Raw genomic sequence first — 22,572 nt, 5'->3', positions numbered from 1 at the left:
TGCTAAACACTTTTCTGATGTCAAAAAGGTGCTTAACAGGTTTGTGTTAAGCACTTCTTAGGATAAGTTTAAGTCTTGCACTGGAGTATAAAAGTGGACAGTGCCAGCTACCACATAACAGTGGTAGAACTTAGCTGCCAGATACTTCATTCTAACAGCTTTTAAACCAAAGCGTCTAACAACTTTTAAAGCTATTAGTTCCGTAGCTGGCAACTTTGTTTATTCCCTTTAACTGGTAATAAATAGTAATAAATGGAGCAGATAGCAGATAGAACACCAGACAATACAGAGTTATGACTGAATCTCTCTCATCATATTTCTTACGATATGCTTTTCAAATGGATGTTAACATAGATACATTTCTCAAATTTTGCTTCACTTTAGTGGCCTCAAACACATAAGATCATTATGACCTAAGACTCAATTGCAATTTTCTATACTCCCAGCTGAAATAGATTTTGATCTAAAAATGGCATTTGACAGTATAAATCATGGCCTGCTTTTGGAAAAACTCAGGGATTATGTTTCTCTGAAAATTTCTGCACTTGGTTCCAACTGTTTTACAAATAGAACTTTCAACATCTTCTCATATCAAAATAATTTATACACAGGCAGCCTGTCAAAAGGATACCTGCAATGCTTTTGGTTGGGAGATGTCCCCAGTTCTTGGTAGGTTATTCAGGCATTTAAATTATGCTGAACACAGCTAATATAAACTCCATCCATAAAACATACTGGCTTCTTACAGATCAAAATAACATCCTGTTTTGTATGACGTTTGCACTAAGATATTTGAGGACTAGAAACATGATGAAGATGATATGTTTTGTTTTGTTGGGGGTAACAAAGAGCACCAAAAGCACTACATGGCATTATTATGTATGAGAATATTATGTATGATAATAAGTATTATTGTTCTTTAGTAATGGCCAAGTATTTATGCTGTTTCACTTGCCACTCTTCTGTCATTCTCAGTTTTGGACATTTACCCCAACCATCATGTCTGTAGCACTATTCATCCTAAACAGTGAACATTCTTCTACAACTTGGACTGAAAAATTCTAGGAACCAGTTGCTTTTTCTGACCAAGAACATACAATTTACTTGTTCACATTCCTGCCAAGTAAATTCAAACTATATTGACTGGTGAGTGTTTTAAATGAGAAACTCATTTTGAAGATAATATGGTAAAGTTAGCCTGACTTACCATCATAATACACTTTCTGCCATGTTCCCTTTCTTCACATTTTTGTATCTTATAACAGTACATAGATATATGATTCTTTTCAGGCACAGTTCATTAAATAAACAAAATAAGTCATTCAAATGCAGAACACGCAAGACAGTTGTGCAGTATTTCAAGGAATACATTATCCTTTCAGGTATACTTCACATGACATTCATAACAGCTCATGCCATATATCAGAGCAAGACAGAAACAATCCTGAATGCAGATGGGTAGATCAGCATGCAGTTGCAGCAGGCATTTGTTAGTATCCTCTAAGACTGCCAGAAGAAACCAGTAGGATGTGAATTATATGTAGTTATTGGAAATTTAAACATCATGTTTCTAGTCATGGTGTCCTGTTCAGCTGGCCTGAGGGAAGAAAAAAGGAAACACATGCCCCATAAATACAGATTTTAACTTTTCTGTTTCAGTCTGCATTTAAAAAAAAAAACTGCTACATGACTCTCCTAGGCTGTCTGATTTAAGAATTCTTTGTTTTATTTCAACTAAATGAAATGGACATAATGCCTCACTTAAGGTACTGCTGCCTCTGCTGCTCTTACCTGAATCCCCTCAGGTAGCTTTGTTTAACAAGGGTACACATGACTCAAATACATTAAAACTATTAGCGGTGGTGGCGCTGCGGGCAGTGGTGGTGCTGCGGTAGCATTGTCGCCTCACAGTAAGACGCTGTTCGGTTCGATTCTCAGCTAGAGCGTCTTCTGCGTGGAGATATGCGTGAATGGGCGTACCTTCATTGAAGGTTGTGTGTCAGGGCTGGTAACTCGATACGTAAAAATCAACTACCAATCATTAGCGGACCGGAGTTCCGCTGTGGCGACCCCTACCCGGGAAAAGCCGAAAGACACAAACAAGTCCCAGCTCATATGAAGGTCAGACATCTCATGCTGGCATTTAGAATAATCATCTTACCTACATATGGAATGGTTTGCACTAGGAACAAGGAACTGGTCTGTCAGTTTTGTGGTCTGTGGCTTTGGCCTTCTACTACTGGTTCAGAGTTTGTGCATGTCACTACTGCCACAAAGGTACAGCAGTCAAACTCTTCCTTTGGGACAGCAAAGGATGTAACAAGCACACGTCCTAATTATGAACTCTCTTTTTACTTAAAGCTAAAAAAATTTATCCTTCAGATAAAGAAATGTAGTACCATCCCTGTTGAATGACGAGTGGAGCTAGTAAATGTTAAGGTAGCGGTTTATTGTACACCCATTGTGGATCCATCTGCATGCACATATAAGGCTTACCCATAACTAAACTTGCTTAATACCACCCCCATGTGCTTCCTTAAACTACAATAGCTGTCAAGGTACAAACAATCACTGTTCTACAATCCCTTCAGTTATGAGCTAACCACTAGGCAAGGAAGATAATCCTTGATTATTTTTCAGTGCAGCTGTTTTTAAACCTCTGCCAATTAAAACATAATTTTCCTGGCTTTTGATTAGGAACCCTGTTTTCCCTGACATGACACTTGAAACACAATGTCTATACCATGGATTAGTTATTTTTCCTAATGACTTTTAAACACCTACATAATGCTTCACTAAAAAGATAATGCACTGTTTTCAGAAAATATTTTTTAAATGTGTGTGTGGGTGCTTGCACTGTCCATGAAAAAATGAAGGATTTGTACATAAGCTTTTTTGTTTTCTTTTCAGAACTGGCCTCTCCAACTTTCCCTTCTGCTATTGTACAAGAAAATATTAATAAAATCTGAAAAAGTATGTTAGCAAGCCCTATAGCACCTCTGTGGGCTACATGAGAAATTAATGACTGTGTTCTCCGGTAGAAATTGCTTTCAGCTTAATAAATGCTTTCCTGTGCCTTACATCCCAAAAGCATGGCCATAGAGGTCATTAGGTAAGCAGAAAACCATTTACTTTTCTTAGTTCATAGGTTCATAGGTGTGTACTAGGATAATGGCCCTGGGGCCTTTACAAGCCTAACCATAGGATTACCCTGGCATTGTGCCACCCGACTTTAGTTCCCAGTGCCTCTGTCAAGTAGAGCCACTGGAATGATCCCCTGGGTGAACTTTCTATTTTCCATCAACTCATCAAGAGTTCTCTTGAGGATGGCCAGTGAGATGCTCTGCTTGACATGTATGGGAAGTCTATTCCAGAGCAAGGGTAGTCTCTGGGTTATGAACCTGCCCCTCCAGCATGTTCTGTTGATTGTGGTAATGAGGTTGAGGTCTCTGGAGCGTGTGGTGCGGAAAGATTGGGATTTTTTTAGATGTAGCATTTCTAACAGAGCTGGGTCAGACATGGCTTTGTAAGTCAAGCAGAGATCACCTCTTAGTAGACGATATGAGACAGAGAATATATGGAGTTTTTTGAGTCTGTCTGTGTAGGATATGTGTTTAAGGCCTAGGATCCTCTTTGTGAGGCACTTTTATGGCCTGTTCACATTACAAACTGTGCTCCTAAGGAAGTCTTCTTATTCAGATAGTTGTCAGCCTGCTGCAATGGCTGAACACCCCTTTGAAAAGCATGCAGGTTACATCACTGCTCTCATGGCTTCACAAAGAGAATTGAACCCTTAAGTGATAAGGTACTTCTGCTCTCACCATATTGCACTTTGTCTGAAAACACTTGTTTATTTTGTTAGCTTATTCAGGGTGCTTAACACTAAAGCTCGAGCAGCACAGGTTTCTTGTCTAGATATGCTTGTATTAGATGATCACCTACAATCTGATAGTTTGTTTTTGGTGTTTTCTCCTCTGGTGAATATCAATTCATTCACAATTGTGCACAAAGTCCACTTTATGTGGCCACTTTCTCTTGTATCCTCCAGGTGAGGTAAGAACATCTAGTGAAAATAAATTTATTTACACATTGCCTTAACATTACTCAGATGCACATGCACCTGGACATGTACTGTATCGATTCAGCCAAGAACATATGTAGTACTACAGGGACAGTTGCTGGCATGCAACTATACAGTAGTGCAATGAGAGACAGATGAAGGCATATACACATGTGCCAGTGCAGGGGCAGCTGCACTCATGCTCTCATGTGCAATTGCAGGGGCATCTGCAGGCATGTACACATGATGCTGTACAGGGACAGCTGCAGGCAAGCACATATGTGGCTGTACAGAAACACCTGCGTGCATGCAAGCATAAGGTGGTGCAAGGACAGCTGCAGGAATGCACACATGTGCCTGTACTGGAACAACTGCAAGCCTGGCAACTGCCAAAGAGGGTTAAGGCTGTGAGTTGTAGTTCCTGTGGTACAGGGTTCAATCCTCATAGCCCTCATTTGCTTACTGTGTGACCCTGAGCAAGTCACTTAACCAGACATTGCTCCTGGGTCACCCCTGAAAAGGGACTGTGTTGTGTCCAGTGGACCTACATACAACATTTAGTTAACTTGAGGCTATTTGAAAAGGAACAAACATTTTCACTAAGCCAGACACAACAGCTGGCTTTAGCTGGGCACCACAAAGAGCCTGCACCCCTAATAGCCTTTATCACTACTACTAGGAGATTCTGTCTTCTCAGATTGCCTATTGGCAGAGCATCAGCACTAGAATATTTCCATAAGAAAATCCCATAGCCTGGTGGAAGGTCTAAAAGAAGCACTCAGAAGTAGATATTATCCTAGTATATGGAAAAGACAAAGGGGAAACTGTGGAGTGACTGTACAATATGATGGAAATAGTCAATCCATTTAGTCTCACAGTGAAAATTGCCAGTTTGCAGTCAAATATCACACTGAAGGGGAGCAATACAAAGGAAAGATGCCAGACCAAAGAAAAAGTTGGCTTCCTAAAGATTTTGTGGTACCATGAATATTCCCAGAAGTTTTCACCAAGGTTACCTCAGATAGCAAAGTCCATTAGTGGCATATCTGTAGGATTCTACATATGGTGAATATTGGAATTTTAACCAGGTTACCGGAGAGAAAAAAGCTCATTTGAGAATCTTTAAAACTAGATTTCAGCTTGAAAAGGGAAATACAAGAGGAAAAATCACTTAAGACATTAAAAAGGAGCTAATATTTCTGCAGGTCCTGGTACCTTTATGTTTGAAAGAGACAGACATACAAACAATCATGTCTGTAGTTACTTTACTGTTTGGTTCAGGGGCTGTCTTTAAGCAGTGACTTTGCAAAAGTCTTAAGGCTGTTTGAATCAAGGTATGTTCATACTGGAAAAAAATGTTCTTGACTTTCGTACATATGAGAGTGGACTAGATTTTACAAACTTCCAGTCTGTTCTCTAAAAGCAAATATTCAGTGACTTCCCACTGTAGATTGTGAGATGTCTGCATTTCCACAAAACAAATCTCATTACAGGAGATAATGTTTACAGAACACTATTCCTGGTATGGGTACGCTGAGAATACCAGGACCCGGAGAAGGAATGGCAGTTGTCCATGTGTGAGATGGTACAAACCCTTCTTCTAAAACGAAACTGTAACACATAAAGCTGGCAGCAGAATACAGATGATGTCATAAACTCAAAAAGGACAATGAGAAAGGGTGGCCCTAGTAGCAGGCCAGATGTTTTGGGGGAACTTTAACTATACTGGCTAGAAAGTGCTGACTTTCTGGTGGCACGAGGATTCTTGTTGAAACTTGCTGACAGGTAAACAAATGCTATTCCAGAAAGTATGAGACTAGAGAGCTTGGAAAAATCCACTAGGAACACCTTTAATGCATTCCCAAACCTCAGGCTTTAAGGTGATCTCAAGAAACACGAGTCAACTAACCCCCTATGGGTAATGAAATTACACAGCCTTCCTTGGAAAAAGTCAGAGTGAATGTGTTCCAGTGATGAAATGAGGAGTATATGATAGCTGTGAGTAGCAGCTTCTTAAGATGAAGAATCCACCAAGAGCACCCTTAATGTATTACCAAACCTCATGCCTCAAAGTGATGGGCTGGTATCATTAGGAAAAATGAACAGGTGGCAGAAAAATGTGAGTTTTTTGCTCAAGAGACACAGTGGCATGTGTACTCCTTAATGAGAAAGGATGGCTAGATGTTTTGGAGACACTTCAGCTATACTGTCTGGACAGAGCTGAATTTACATTAGCACAGGGATTCTTGCTCAAAGGTAAAAAAAAAATACTATTCCAGAAAGTTCGAGACTAGACAGCTTCTGAAAGTCCACTAAGAGCACCTTCAGTGCATTCCCAAACCTCAAGCCTTAATGTGATTTCAAGAGACACAAGGGCCAACGCTACCCCCATGGGTACTGGAATTACCCAGCATTCCTTGGAAAAGGCCAGTATGAATCTTTTCCAAAAGGGAAATGGGGAGTACATGATAACTATTAGAAGCAGCCAGTTAGGATGGGCTATGCCTTTACCAACTCCTCTCAGGGATGACCCATGGTAGCACTGTACAGGGCCTACAGCAGTATGTTGGTTCCTATCTTATGATGATTCTACAAATAACTTCTGACTTCCCTCCATGTCACGCACTACATCCTGTTCTGTGTGTACAACTCCAGCCTTTAAAGCAGCATACAGAATATGACAATTGTGCTCTGCACAATAAAACAACCCTGCTGTCCCTTTATGTTGAAAGTTCCAGCCTTAATCCTTAAACTGTGAAGATTGCTGTTTGAATTATTCAGACAGATATATCCCAGCAATGTACCATGGCTACAATGCTCATCTCACTCAACACTTTGAATGTGTCCCATTCTTAAGTGTACAGCAGTTTTATAACGAGAACTTCCACCTTCCTATTCTCTTATCACTAACAGCATCCATGTGAGACTAGCATTCCTTGTCTCAACTACAGTCTACTATCTCAAGCATCAATGGACACTGATAATTGCCAAACTGGCCCAGGAATCTGACAAATGTTTTTCTGTGCATTCTTTTGTGGGGCTATAGCAAGGGAATTAACTGCCCTAGACAGTACATCCACTAAGTCCCCCCCCCCCCACACACACACACATTGTGTGCAAACAATTGTAGAGGCAAGTGGCTTAATGATGGCTTATAAACTAGAAAACATTTTTAAAGAGCAGTTCAACAATTTACAAGCTACCAAGACGTGTTAAATTAACTACCTTTAAAAAACAGGACTGCTAGATAGTTAATATACTTTACAAGCTATTAAGCAGTGTCAATATGATCACTTAATGGCAGCTTGTAAGCTGTCAAACATTTTCAGGTGTTCAGCATCCCTACAAGTTGACACCCAGGGCAGTTGATCCATTCATCCACCTTTGCTATGGCACTGTTTGTTTGATGTAAATGCTTACAGATCCATAAACATTGCAAACAAGAGTGCGTATACGCCCATGCACCTAGGCATTGTCATAACAAATCATCACATCCAGTGGGATGGTTTTGTCACTTTCCAGAAAGTAGTTTAATGAACTGGCATAAGCCACACCAGCTATGTTGTGAGTTATTATAGCCTGACTATACCATAGTATCACCCCAATCAGATTATTTTAGGACTTAACTACTGATTCCCATAGATTGTTACACTGTCCTGGTACATATATGGATTATGCGGCACAACTTACACTGAGAGCTGTGGGATATGGTGCTTCCCTTGGCATACCACTACAAGTTTGACAACAACAACTAAAATCACATAGTTTTAAATTTTGCTTACTGTACAGTAAACCCTATCTTAATAGTACAATAATGTATTTTTTATGATCAAATGCAGTGTTGCCAAGCTGGCACTTGAATATTAAAAGGGGCACGTTTTTTTCCTGGTTCTGTCACCTTAGGGTGGATACCAAGTTATTTCTATGCTATGGTGGTGTTAGTCATAGGAAAAGCTGTATCATGCATTTAGTCACCAATGAAGGAGGAGAAGCTGGAAGCTGTATCGATCCCCAGAGCCTGACAGAAAGGAAGAGATATCAACAAAACTCCTGGCACATTCAGCTCAGAAGAAATCACATGCAATCTCAAGCACTACACTTTAACTTTACTATTGACAAATAAAATGCACAGCAGACTCTAAGAATCAGTATGTATTTCATCCTCCAATAAAAACTGTAAAAATATGGCTGATTTTCAGTGAATGCTTTTTAAAAGATAGTTAGAAAGATAGCAATCTATAGTGAATGTTTTGAAAATCAGATTATGTTGCGTGTTGCTTTATCTACACCTCTAACTTTCTGAAATCATATTTTTCCTGAAACCTACTGCCTGTGATTCATTCAGCCAACAAGCTCCCCTGTGTGTCAGAACCAGTTGCAGGGGGCTATCAGACAACTATCACATTTTTCTGTTTTAAGCCCTACTCTTGGTTCCTGCAATAGCTGATAACACATCTTGCAATGCCCACTTTTTGATGCATGTGTTGCATGTTTCCATGCATGTGTTGATTCTAGCTGCAGCCCAATCTTTTCACAAGATCCCATATACTGACCTGTGTCATGTGGGATACTTAACATGCTGCGGCAAACTACACCATCTCTTTTCCCTGGCATGGGCGATTAGGCATTGGCTGCTTCACCCCTGCTACTATTCAAATATGGGACATCTGTGTAGTCATGGCTTTATCCACCTATACCACAGATCTGAGTCAGGTTTAACTTTGAAAAAGTTCAGACTTGTGATGTGGAAGCAAAATGCTCATGAAAGTACTTACACAGACAGTGAGGCATGTAGCTTCACAAGGATAACCACTAGAAATTAATATCTGTAGCAGGCCCACTGATGCCATGGTAGGATGTCCATCCACTGATGACTCTATTTTGGGAAGGTGATTGTGTTGCTGGAAGGGTACCTGGATTACACAGTGCAGCCACAGGCCTACTATCGTATTCTGGGCAGAGGAACATAACTCTGTTCATGTGAAATCAGTTTGAGGCCTTGGCTCTAGGAAGAGAAGCATAAATAGGTAAGGATGATAACATCAGATGTCCCACATGTGGTGGCACATGCTGTCTGGTTGCCATGTAAGTGATGACTACTATTGTCTGTCCTGACTGTCATAGTTATTATCTCCTGGATGCAGACCAACTTTGGAATGTGAAGTGTGTGTATTTGCTGACTGGAACAGTGAAGAACATATGTAGTAGCTGTTAACAGAATTTGGTATGACAACTTCTCTTAGGATTAGTAATGTAAACTGATGTGTGGAAGGACATGTAGTGTGCTCAGAAGGCAGGAATTATTTTCACTTTGTCACTTTTACAAGTCTCTAGTGCACTCTGTCTGAAGGCCGCACGTCACTTAACAGTTAGTGGGGAACTGAGCTTGGTAAAGACTATTAAAATGGCGTACATGACAAATGAGCTGAGCACATTGTGACAACGTGCTCCATGGAAGATGGGAATATGGCAGGACATGACTGAAAATTGTAACTATGCCATGGGAGTGAAATACACTTTCTAAAACAAATGAGCATTGCAGCACAGATGCATGCTATGAAGTTTAGGGGAAAGGCTACCAGGTATATGAGAGTGATGGGTGGCTACAGAAAGCTGGATGAAGGCATACAAAGGATGCAGCCACAGCTAAGGACCTAATATGCATCTGGATGATGGAGGCAACAGTACCTGGGCTCAGGCTCAGACAAGATCTCTGGTCTTCTATTAGAAATGGAAATCACAATGAATAAAGAGGATTTTCTCAGTCTGCCACTTTTTTGCCTTACCGGATGCAGTATTGACTACTAATTGCTAGAGTTTAGGAATGGTTATCCTTAAATAGTAGGAAGGCCTTAGTTAGTCTGCAAAGGTGACATCATTAGAAGTCTGCAGATCAGCAGATCCTACCATATGGCTGTAAAAAGGCTGACATTACAGAATAGCTTTTTCATCTGACCCACAACTTTTCATTGCACTCTGTCTATTCATTTTCTTTGATTAAGTAGAATGTGCCTGGAGTTTCTTTGTCTCAGATCCCTCAGGAGTGAAGAATGACTGCAAGGTGACTTTAAGAGGAGGAGAAGTCTGGAAGCATCCTATGAGAAGGTAAAGAATATTGAGAATTAAATGAATGAGTTAAAAGTACAAACACACATATTGAGCAGGAGGAGAATGTAAGAGCTCAGTAACTAACACCATGTGACACCAGTAACCACATTTTCAAAATAAATTGATTTGTGCTCATGTAGTGGCAGTATATAGAGAAGAAGCCATGTGCATTCACTCAGTTTGTACATAAGGTACTTAATTTTTAACAAGTTTCCATTACATGTATTACCAGATTCTGTGGCAGCCCTGGCAAGAGTGCCTACTCGGTGGCCCACAAATGATACTGTCATTGTTTCCAGGCATTAGATTGTTTTGAACACGTGAGTGTGTGTGTACAACAAACAGATAAAACTGGTGCATAAAAAACATTTTTAAGCAGTGGAAGAATTGTACTGGACTATAGCAGTCTGTACACAGGGCTTCTGAAAACTCTGTCTTGGGTTTTCATCAAAAAATAACACTAACACACTCATTTACATCTTTAAGTTTTCAAATACAATATTCCTGAACAAAATATGCTACTTACGAGACATGTTTATTTTACAGAACATTTCACACCCTCATTTATTTAAATAAGTACTATTAATTAGGAGTTACTTACCTATAGCAGGCAGTTCTGAGGAGAATCTTCACCAGTAAGTCACTATGTGGGTCACTGTCAGCAGTGCTGACACCAGCCTGAAATCCATCACATGCTGAGGCAGTTATGTCAACCAATCCTGCTGATGCCCAATGAACCTAAGGAATCTGCAGTATGCCCCTGCTATACCAGTGCCCTCTGGAGGAGTGATGCTTAAGGGAAGGCAGGAATTTAACAATTTTTGTAACTCTGGACTGATTCTTCTTCTTCTTCTTCTTTCAGCTTTTCCCGGTTAGGGGTCGCCGCAGCGGATAACCTGTCCGCTCATGATTGGCAGTGGAGTTTTACAGTGTCGAGTTGCCAGCCCGGTGCCCAACCTTACACACACACACACACACACACACACACACACACACACACACACACACACACACACACACACACACACACACACACACACACACACACACGCACTCACACCTAGGGCCAATTTAGAGTGTCCAATCCACCTGCAGCATGTCTTTGGGATGTGGGAGGAAACCGGAGCACCCGGAGGAAACCCACGCGACCACAGGGAGGACATGCAGACTCCGCACAGAAGGCACCCTAGCTAACTCTGGACTGATGATAATTACAAAAAAAAAAAAAAAAAAGATATGGGATGTATAATACATGCAAAAGGAAAACATGTTAATATGTTTTTTCTGATAATGTATATTTGCCTGTGTCCCAAGTGATAAGTTAATAAAGGTGTTAAAAAAAAAAAAATAAAAAAAAATAAAACAGAAAAGGAATCCAGTTTGTAATGCTTTACAAAATTATGCACAGACGACCATATAGCTGCCTCTAGAATACTTCTAGAGACCACTACTTTCCAGTATGCCACTGTAGATGCTAAAGCCATAGCAGAATGTGCCTTGATAGTGCCTGGAACTGGTTTACCATGGTGGACATAACAAAAGGCAATAGCTCAGGACAACCATCTTGAAATAGTCTCTTTTGACACATGTTGTCATTTCTTTGTCACATCAGAAGAAATAACTAGCTAATTTGCTTTTCTAAAGGAATTCATTCTGACAAGATAGTATCTGAGCAGCCTATGCACATCCAGTGTATGTACAATCCTTTCTTCGTGGTTCTTAGGATCTGTATAGAAGACTGGATAATTGATGGCTTGTTTCAAAGTAAACTCTGAAACAACTCTGGGCAGAAATGAGGGATTTGTTCTTAACGAGACACCATCACTATTAAGAAAAAATAAATGGGGCTAACCCACCATGAAAGCCTGCAACTCAGATAACCTTGTGGATGTCAGAGCAATGAGAAGAACCATTTTCCATGTAATTAACCTCAAATCTGCTTGATGAGCAGGTTCAAATGAAAACAGAGCTAACTTTTCTAGCACGAAGTTAAGATCCCAAGAAGGAGCCACCTGTTTACAATGAAGTCTCAGGTGTAAACTCTCATCATAAAATATTTCTTTAAAACAGAGAAGAAACAGGAGAATCCATGGACAGATACGCTGAAATGGCATCAAGATGTACCTTACTAAAGGAATAAGAAATGGCAAAGGATAGTAACTCTCACAATTATTTCAGCACCAGTGGTACATGATCCCTGATGGGTCCCTGGTTATTGGCTAGGCACCATCTAGAAAATCTTTTCCACTTGCCAATATACATTTCCTAGTAGCAGATTTTCTTGCCTCCTTTAGTACCTGCTGCATGCTCTCAGAAAGTAGATGCCTAAAGGGAATCAAAATGTAATCATCCAGGCAATCAGCTGAAGATGTTCAAAATTCAAGACCATCAAACTCCCCTTGTCTTGAGTGAGTCAGTCCAGTCTATGAGGAAGCTTGTGGTAACTGCCCTTGGCCAATTCCATAATAAGAGGGAATCAGACTGCCGTGGTGGTGCAGTGGTTAGTGTTGTCACCTCACAGAAAGAGGCTCTCAGGTTCAATCTTTGACTGGCACCAAGGACATGTGCCTTCTGTGCAGAGTCTGCATGTCCTCCCTGTGGTCGTGTGGGTTTCCTCCGGGTGCTCCGGTTTCCTCCCACATCCCCAAAGACATACTGCAAGTGGACTGGACATGCTAAAATTGGCCCTGGGCATGAGTGTGTGCGTGTGTGTGCCTTCTGTGGAAGATTAGGCGCCGGGCTGGCAACTCGACACCTTAAAAGCTCCACTGCCAATCATGAGCGGACAAAGTGATCTGCTGTGGTGACCCCTAACAGGGAAAAGCCGAAAGAGAGAGAGAGAGAGAGAGTATTGCTTGAGCCAAAAGTGAGTCACAACAATGATTTTAGGAGAGTCTTTCTGAATCTTTAGAATTACACTGGATATAAGTGGAAAGGGTGGAAAAGCATTCCTGGTCATGAGAAAGAAAATGTGTCTGTTCTCCAGGCTTGTTTGCAAGGAGCCCTTGAGCAGGAATTATTAAGTTGCCTCTTCTGAAAGGTGGAAACAGCACAGTCAGATCAATTCTTGGAAGACCCTCTCATTCAATTTTCATTCATGAGGGTCTTCCTTGGTCATGCTCAGTTTGGCTAACACTATGTTTTGCTTTGGTGGTAAGCAAGATTCTTGGACAGTAAAGGAGTGCTATAGAGCTAACTCCCAAGCTATTACAGTCAGCCTGTACAGAGAGGTAAGACCTTGTGCTCCCCTGAAATTTATGTACCACATAAAAATGGTGTTGTCTGTAATTACCCGCAGTATTCCTGAGGACCAGAGGTGGTGAAGAGAATTCAAGGCATGAATCACAGCCATCATCTCTTTGGCATTTATGTGCTTTGGTCTGTCTGAAGAATTCCACAGGCCTTGCATTCTTACCTCTCATGGAAACTGCCACCCTCGAGAAATCTGATGCATCTGATGAATGTGGTTACAGTCTGATGACAGAAGGGGAGACCTTGATCTGTTTCCATTTAATGTGTCCACCAGTGCAGTTCCTTTTTGACAAAGCCCAAAACTGGTATCCAAAATTCCAGTGGATGCAAGCACTGAGTCCATGTACTTTTTAAGAAACCATTGAAATTTTCTCATATATAACCTCACAAGAGGAATGATGAGAATCATAGAAGCAATTAACCCTACGATACTGAGAAATTCTCTAGCAAAAGTCTGAGACTGGAGAAGCTCAGGACAGTTTCCTAACAAAAATACACTTTCTCCTGGGTCAAAAAGCTTTTTGCTGAGAGGTGTCTATAATACAACCCAGAAATACAATCATGTGTGATGTGGTGAGTGAGTAATTCTGAACACCTGTCTGGAATCCTAGATTTGTCAGATGAGAAGAAATGCATTCTACGGACTTTTGATATCTGGGAAAAGACTGTAAATAAGTTGTCTAAATAAGAAAATTTGTGAATGTCATTCAGTCTGAACTAAGCTGAGTGGAGCTAGATAATTTGTAAACACCCTGGAAGCTGTAGATAATCCAAATGGTAATGCAGATAACTGCTAATGTGACCCATACACATAGTATCTGAAAAATTTCCTGAAGCCTGTGGTTATGGGACTGAGATAATATGTATCCTTTAGATCTAATGTTACCATAAAACTCCTTTGGAAATGAGAGGCAACAGATTCTGAAGGGTCAGCATCTTGAATTTTAGTATTTTCACATATAGAATTAGAAGGGAAAGATCTAAAAGTGGTCTCTAAGGAAGCTCTTTCTGTGGTACTAGAAACATTCCGAAATAGAAGCCTTTGCCCCTGTGATCTAAAAGCACTAGTTCTATGATTCCTAGGGTAAGTGCTAAAGAACCTGAGGAAAAAATTTATTTGGTTCTGAGGACGGGGAGGAACTCCCTTGAAATAAGGAATTTGTATACAATGCAAACTAACCCCCCTGAACCACCTTTAGCACCCAAGAGTCTGAAACTATCTGTTGCCAAAGGGTAATGTAAAGAGCCAGTTTCTGGGACAGATTTTCAGAGATAGGGGCAGGAGGGGAAGGAATGGGTAAGCAATGCTGGCACAGTCATTTTGAAGTATAAGACTTCCCTTATTTAGAAGATGGTCTTATTTCTTGTTATTCCCCTTATCATCTGTTTTTTGTTTCCTGTTTGGCATGAGAAGACAGGGGTTGTTCTACTTTTTGAAATGCAATGAGGTTTTTGGAGATTTATGGGGGGGGGGGCTGAAAAATCTTAGAAGTTCCCTCTCTTAAAAAATTGTTTGAGGACCTGAGTATCAGAGGGAAAAGAGATCAAGGAAAACCTCCTTCTCTGAAGCTAAATTTAAAATTTCAGACTTTACCTCATCAGCAAATATGTCCAGGCATATCTTCTTAACACTGCAGATATAGCAGTGGTCCAACACACATTATCTGCACAGTCCTACATACTCTTTCAGACTTGTTTTTATACTGAGATAGGAAATATCTTCAGAAGAAAGTATTGCAGATAATTCCACCAAACTGTTTGCACAAAACAGAATAAGCTTCCAGATATGCACTTGATAGTTAAGACTTCTGTACACCAAAGTGGAAGAAGAAAATACTCTCCTACCAAATCTGCCCAATACCTTTCCTTCTTTATCAGTGGGGAATGATTAGTGCAAGCAAGTAGTCTATTCCAACTGGTGAAAATGTATAGATAGCCACTGGATCCAACCTAAGGTGGGAGAACAAATGTTTGTTAGTTTGAGAAATTTTGTAAAGTCTATCTAATTTTTTGAGAACTAAAGATTGAGAATCAGGATTATTACATGCAGGATTAAAAACATCCTCCAAGGTTGGCACAGTAGGAGGGATGGGAGTGGACTGAGGTATATCTACGTGTAACCTATTGTACTATCTACTCAGTTCAAGGGGAACACACATCTGTTCCCACAAAACACCTCATTCATCATGGCTGTTGTCTGATAAAAGGAAAATTTCTTGAAGTGGGCTGTGAATACCAAGTGTCCTCTGAATAAAATAAATTGGCCTGTGAATCTGCAGGAGAAGAAGCCCTGCCTCTGTTTATGTCAGAATCCTTTGACAAATTTTTCCCAGGAAATTATTTTCTGATATTCCTCTCAGGTGAAGATTTCTGAGTACTAGGACTAACAGCCTGTAATAATTGTCTGACTAAGGTAAGTAAATTAAGTATTCTACAGTTGCTTGAATTGCAGTAGCTCGCAACCAGGACTTAACCAGCTGTTAGCTTATGTGAACACCTGTTTGCACTCAGACTCGAATATGAGTTCAGTGAAGCAGCTGATGTACCATCTGCTTGCATCTTAGAACAGGAAGTGAAGCAAGAGCTCACATATTTGGAAAGTGGGCAAGGGGAACAGTCAGGGTGCTATTAGGTTTAGGAAGGGGACGGGGAACGTACTGCAAATGGAAAGCAGAACTTTAGGGTTAGGGAAGTGGATGGGAATTTAGGTTTATTGAGTGACTGGAAGACTTTAGGATCAGGGAGGAGGGTGGAGATTTTAGGTTTAGGGAGCAATCGTGGACTGGAGGGGAAAAGGGGATTTTAGGTTTGAGCAGTGATCCAGAATTTAGGTTTAGGGACATCGGAGGGGATTTTAAGTTTAGGGAGTGATCAGGCTTTTAGGTTCAAGGAGAAATCAGGACTTTAGGATTACAGAAGGGAAGGGGATTTTAGGTTTAGGGATGGATGGGGGACTTTAGGGTTAGGCATTAGGTGGGAGTTTTTAGGGTTAAGTTCGGGGTTCTGGTAGGGTTAGTAGACATTAAGGGAGATGAGCTGGTGGGAGTTAGAAAAATTGCCAAAACAAGTGACTGGCACCAAGGACATGTGTCTTGAGAAAATGTATCTTGAGTAGATGTAGTAGATCCAATAAAAGCATATTTTATTACAGACACCACGTCTTCAGATGAACAGTGTTTAACTTTTTTTTTCTTTGCAGTAAACATCTTGGAAGAAGATTGACTTGGGGAAGGCACTTCTGCCCCATATAAAGGTTTCTTTCCTGCCTACCCTGAGCATAATCTCTTGGAAGGTCTCCCCGACACAGAGAAGATGGTTCTCTCATGCCCAGATTGGACACTGGAATTGCTGATAAGGATGTGGTTGACCCCCAGTTCATGGTGGATGAAGGGACTATACCAGTGGAAGCTAGAGAGGTAAGTAAGTAGTTCTGATGAACAACAAATGGCCACTGCAGATTTAACCATTATTAGGTAACCGAGCCTGTAGTGTCAACAAGGGCTCTTTGGTAACTTGTTTCTTCTTGATAGGTACAGCAGGAGATAGAATCATAGGAGGGGGTAAGTATCCATGTTGTAATTGAGAAGGAAGTCTTAAAGCCAGTACTCATAGCTGAAACAAGTCAGTTGGAAGATAAATTGTCTATAAGTGTTCGCAAGCAGCACACTCACACTTACACTTAGTAGGCAGTCCCCTGTCAAAGTAATGCACAAGCAGCACACTAAATTCCTTTCAGAAATTCTTCAAAAACAAAACAAACTGATAGGAAAAATGTTAGGTTTGTTGCCACAAAGTGTACACAAGCACGGACATTCCCCATAAAGATTCCTGCCTATTCAAAATGGGTTGCAAGCTGACTGGCACTTCAGCCATGTGTCCCCAACCAAATGTACCACAAGGAAATGTATTGCTGTCTAGATGCCTGAACCCATTCAAAATACTTCCAGAGAGGAAACTTTGTTAAAAATAAAGTCAAAGATTACACAAGCAGTTATGCTACACAACAACAGTCTCAAAATTAATTAAGCACTAAAAATAATGGTCCTTAACAGGAAACTTTGGATATTTAAAAGAATACTGGGTTTTAAAGGGGAAATACAGCTTAAGGCCTGAAAATAAAAAAATACATTTTAAAGGGTAACAATTCTGGGGACTTATCTGCCAGAAACGAAGCTATTAGCTAGCTGCTGCTCTTGTAAAGCCACTGAACTGCTTCTTCTAGAGGTAGCAAGAAAGTACTATAGAAAGCTTCACTCTGACTGCTGATTTCCCACCTGGGCAGGACATAACTCATACAGCCTAAAGGCTACTTGCAGTATTGAGAATGATGAACATCTTCTCTGTCATATGTTTCTCATTAGTGTTTAGCTGGGAAAATATGGATAAGTAGATTTTAGTTTTCTCTTGATGTTTTAATTCAAGAATATATTTTTGTAATTAAAGAACAGGTAGTAATACAACAATGCATTTATGACTGTAGCCATTTTAAAATAATCTGTGTGAGCTCTTCTGTAAGGGATTTATTTTTCTATGACCTCATTACTGTCTCATGCAACAGAATATAAGGTATCTTATAAAATACAGCTTTTACATTAAAGCAGATTTAGTTTGACCCTTTAATATAACCATCAGCATTTGTTCTCTATATTATATCACCCTCAACCCTGATGCTTGCTATGAGCTTGGTTAACCTAGCAGGGATGGCCTTTTTCTGTTATACAGAAGCTGCTTATTCTGCACCTACAGGTACCACATGTCAATATTTACATGCAATGTTATGCCACCACACACATCATTCAACAATATCATGCAGACTCTGTTCTACTGGCAAAGAAAAACAAAAAGAATGCCTAGAAATGACTTTTGACTGATATAGTTCAATTCTGATTAGGCATCTCATTTTTAGAAATAAGTATATCTGGTCCAGTGATATAGCTCTCTATCAGCTCCTCTGTCTTAGGTAGGAGGTATTTTATGTCTTGGACCTCTTTCTCCTGCTTCTGTAAACTTAACTGGCAGTATCCTTTATGTGTGGAAAGGAAGACTGCTGCATTTAAACTGCACCAATATACATATCTTTCAATTTCTATACTCTCAAGAATTCTGTACAAAGCTTTTTTCCTGAAAGATGAAAAGTCTGAAATCCAAATGTCTGTCATTATTTAGTGACTGCAATCATCAATGTTACGAAAATAAAATTGCCAAAGATTCCAAAGACAACCACAAGGCATTCTATAACTATGTTAAGAATCTAAATGGCAATGCTCAGATCTGCTCTGAACTACAACAGAATGGCATTAAATATACTGATCCCAAGGATATTGCCAATATCCTGGCAGATCAATTCAGTGCCAACTTCACCCCCCTCTCACCCCCTAAATGGCCCATCTCAATACTGGAAGATTGCCAAATTCCGGTAATAACGGCCACACAGGTAAAAAACTCACTCTCCAAAGCTAAGAATACAGCATCCATGGGACCAGATGACATCCTGGGCTGTGTACTAAATGAACTACAAAATGAACTGGCACCTCACCTAAGTGTCATGTTTAATCATACCCTCACCTCAGGCTTCGTGCCCACTGAGTGGTGCACAGCTACAGTTATTCCACTCCACAAGGGGGGATCCACCTTGGATCCAGGGAACTACCACCCATTCAGTCTGATGAGCCTGATCTGCAAGGCCATGGAACGTATTATCATGGAACTTATAAACAAAGACATTGGCGACCTTAAAACACTGAACCCCACCCAGTTTGGGTTCGTGAATGGCTGATCTTGTCTCCTGAACCTGATTGACTTCTTCAAATCAGTCCAGAGCAGTGGACAAGGGTAAGGCAGTCCACACAGCCTATCTGGACCTCGCCAAGGCCTTTGACACCATCCCCCACTCTGGAATCATAGATAAACTTACTAAGCTGCGTCACTCAATGGATTGCCAACTGGCTTACTGACAGAACCCACACTGTAAAAGTAGCTGACTCCAAATCCAGCTCCAGACAAGTGACAAGTGGAGTACCTCAGGGTTCAGTCCTGGGACCTCTCTTGTTTGGCATCTACTTCTCTGAAGTACAGATCAACACTAAGGGACTCTGGCTAACAATGTTCGCAGATGACTGCAAACTGGGAGTCATTACTGAATCCCCAAATGATGTGGATACTCTACAAAAGGGCCTTACAGAAACAGATGCCTGGTGCCAGAGCCATGGGCTCAAGCTCAATGCCAAGAAATGTATAGTTATCCCCTTTGGGAAAAAACATGTATCTGTGAATTACCACATAGGTGGCAGTACACTAAACACAGAAAGTGTAATAAGCGACTTAGGGACACGGGTGGATGGTGGTCTCACATTCAATAACCACATCGCCGCAACAGTCATGAAATCCTTCTATGTGGCACACCTCATCACTAAGGGCTTTTCATCCAGGAAAAAGGAGGTCATTGTCCCACTGTACTCATCTCTCATTAGACCCATTATAGAATACAACGCCCCATTTGGTATGTACCTTTCAAGACATCTGCAACAACTAGAAAGGCCGCAGAAATACCTCACTAAAAGAATCACAGGCCTAAAGCAGATGCCCTATGCTGACCACCTTAAAAAACTCCAGCTATACTCTGTCACATATCGTCTACTCCGAGGCGATCTCTGCTTAACATACAAGGCCATGTCAAACCCAGAGCTGTTGGACATGCTACACTTAAAGAAATCCCAATCCCTCAGAACCACATGCTCCAGGGATCTAAACCTTGTCATCACAATAAACAAAACATGCTGGAGGGATAGGTTCCTGACCCAGAGACTCCCCAGACTCTGGAATAGACTGCCCATACATATCAAGCAGAGCGCCTCTTTGGTCCTCTTCAAAAGGAACCTTGATGATTGGATGGGAGATACAAAATTCACCCCGGGGATCACGTCAGTCGCCCAGCTAGACAGGGGTTCAAGGAAGTAAATAGTGTGGGAAGAAATAGCCAGGGAATTGTTATGGCTAGGCTTGTAAAGGCTCTAGGGCCGATAGCCTAGTACCAGCCTATGAACCTATGAATGATTTGCCAGAAAACTACAAATTCTATGAGGAGCAGACCATAAATAGGAGGCAAAAATCAGGACATTATACAAAATTGGCTCCCTATTAAGTAAGCAAATGCTTAATATAGCAAACTCTGTTTAATCGATGGCTAAATGTCGAAACGGCAAAACCCCGAAGACACAGAACAGTGTGTTTCTCAGGGGAAAAAAAAAATCACTGAGACCTTTTGTTCAGAATTTTGTGTTTTCATTTTTCTGGGGGTATTTTAAGCATTCGCTGTTTTAATATAGACCCTGCAAAATTCTGGACAGTTGAAAGGTATGCCGATATGCCATGCTGAAAAACTGCATTATGTATGTCTTTACTTAAAGCAATATAGTACGTTTCAATTAAAAAAGAATTAAAAAAAGAAAAGAAGGCAGGTTTTACATGAAATAAATGGAATATCAGGTTTCTTTTTTGGGGATAAACTCTTGCCTAGGCTTGCAAGGGCACCAGGGCCATTAGCCTAGCAATCTCCTATGATCCTATGAATATTCATCTTCAGTAGATATGGGTTTTGTTGGATCCACAATGAATAATCATGTCTGATTTAACTGACAAACAATTATTTGAACCCAAAATATCTAAAACATTTGGAGGTCACTAGTCAAAACAGCAATACAACAATGGTCACAAAACCATAAAGCCCCCTTGAACCTGTGATGTGGGGGCAAGTCCCCCCAACTATTTATGTATTAACTCCATGACCACATAAACTTGGAAAAGAGGGAGAAAGTGAGCAAAAATGCTACGTTTACCTTTTCGGATTTCTCTTGAGTCTCACTGTCATGACAGTATGCCAGTGATCATTTAGATTCAATGTTCTGAAGTCAATCAACTATTTTCTGACAAACTCTAGGATTTCTAGGTTTGTGGCTGGTTTGTCAGAAAAGTACATCAGTGATACCTCTTAAATTTCACCACAGACTACAACATTTCTTGTATTAGTTCAATATACAGACATTTTGCTGAAAAAGTAAAAAAGGTTAAAAATATGAAAGTAGTTACTGGTCAGCTTTAAAAAAAGAGCAGCAGTTCTAACTTGTGCTGCTTTTTCTAAATTGGATTTGAAGCTGTGTTTAAAAAATGTAACTGTTTGTCAGCTTGGTGTTAGTTTCTTGAGCTCCTAGAACCACAAACAATAGAAATGAAATATTTTTTTTCCCCCAGAGTTCTGAAGACACTTGAAATCTTGTGTTCCCTTACTTAAATTGTCACCGTCTTCAAAACTGTTGGGTGAAGTACAGATTTGTTGGGCATATTTGACAGTGTATTAGTCTGTAAGAAACATATCTATTCTACTAGTAATAGCCAGTATTTTGCTTACCGGTGGACCCTTGTCCCCAGGGTCTCCCTTTGGTCCTGGCATACCCTGAAAAAAAACACAAGAGAACAAGGACTTACACAAAATGTTGTGACTTTTCCTAGATTGTTTTAACTAATACAATATTTTTCTGATATACAAGGCAGAATACATATTACTTTAGAGAGTCCTGACAAGATATAACAAAAAAAAGCAGTAACTTTATCCATGTCCTTAAACTCCTTAAGTATGACTCAGAATAATTCTACTTTTTTACCACTGTCTGGAAACATCCTTAGTAATCCAGAGCCATTAACGCCAGCAAACCAAAACAGTGCTCATGTCACATTACACTACTACCCCTTCACACTAGACACATGCAAATAGGATGCCTTAACTCTGACAACATAAAACAAACAAACAAACAAACAAACAAAAAACAACATAGGCATCTGCACTCCAGCTGAAATCTGCCTAAAACCCCACTCACACAGCTACTTTCTAGATTATACCATAATTTGCTAAATCAGTCATAACGTAAAAAATTACTGCTACATCTTCCACCATACAGAGATTCAGATCTGACAGGCTAATAGCAGATCTCAGCCCACCAAGAACCACACATCTAACAATAACAACAGTATTATTTCTCCCACTTGTCCCCCTAACAGATTTTAAAAATGTCATTCAAATCCTCTTATACCAGAGCCACAAACACCTTTTTATTCTAGGGAACTTCAACTTTCTCAGTCACTCGCTTCCTGACTGACTA

At 40.4% G+C, this 22,572-nt stretch overlaps 1 protein-coding gene across 3 annotated transcripts in view; it reads right to left on the bottom strand.

Moving 5' to 3' along the window:
* LOC122799279 (EMI domain-containing protein 1-like) overlaps nucleotides 1–22,572 on the bottom strand; it is a 1,823,504-nt gene that overhangs the window by 211,572 nt on the left and 1,589,360 nt on the right. For all 3 annotated transcript variants that reach the window (XM_044068236.1, XM_044068235.1, XM_044068237.1), the window contains one exon: nucleotides 21,825–21,869. In XM_044068236.1, coding sequence (XP_043924171.1) covers nucleotides 21,825–21,869 — 45 coding nt within the window. The remainder of the gene's footprint in view (nucleotides 1–21,824; nucleotides 21,870–22,572) is intronic.

Source organism: Protopterus annectens, chromosome 4.part0, assembly GCF_019279795.1.
Source record: "Protopterus annectens isolate FY-2018-M chromosome 4.part0, PAN1.0, whole genome shotgun sequence".
NCBI lineage: Eukaryota > Metazoa > Chordata > Ceratodontiformes > Protopteridae > Protopterus > Protopterus annectens.
The sequence above is the reverse complement of the archived record's forward strand: the minus strand, read 5'-3'. Positions and strand labels throughout refer to the sequence as shown.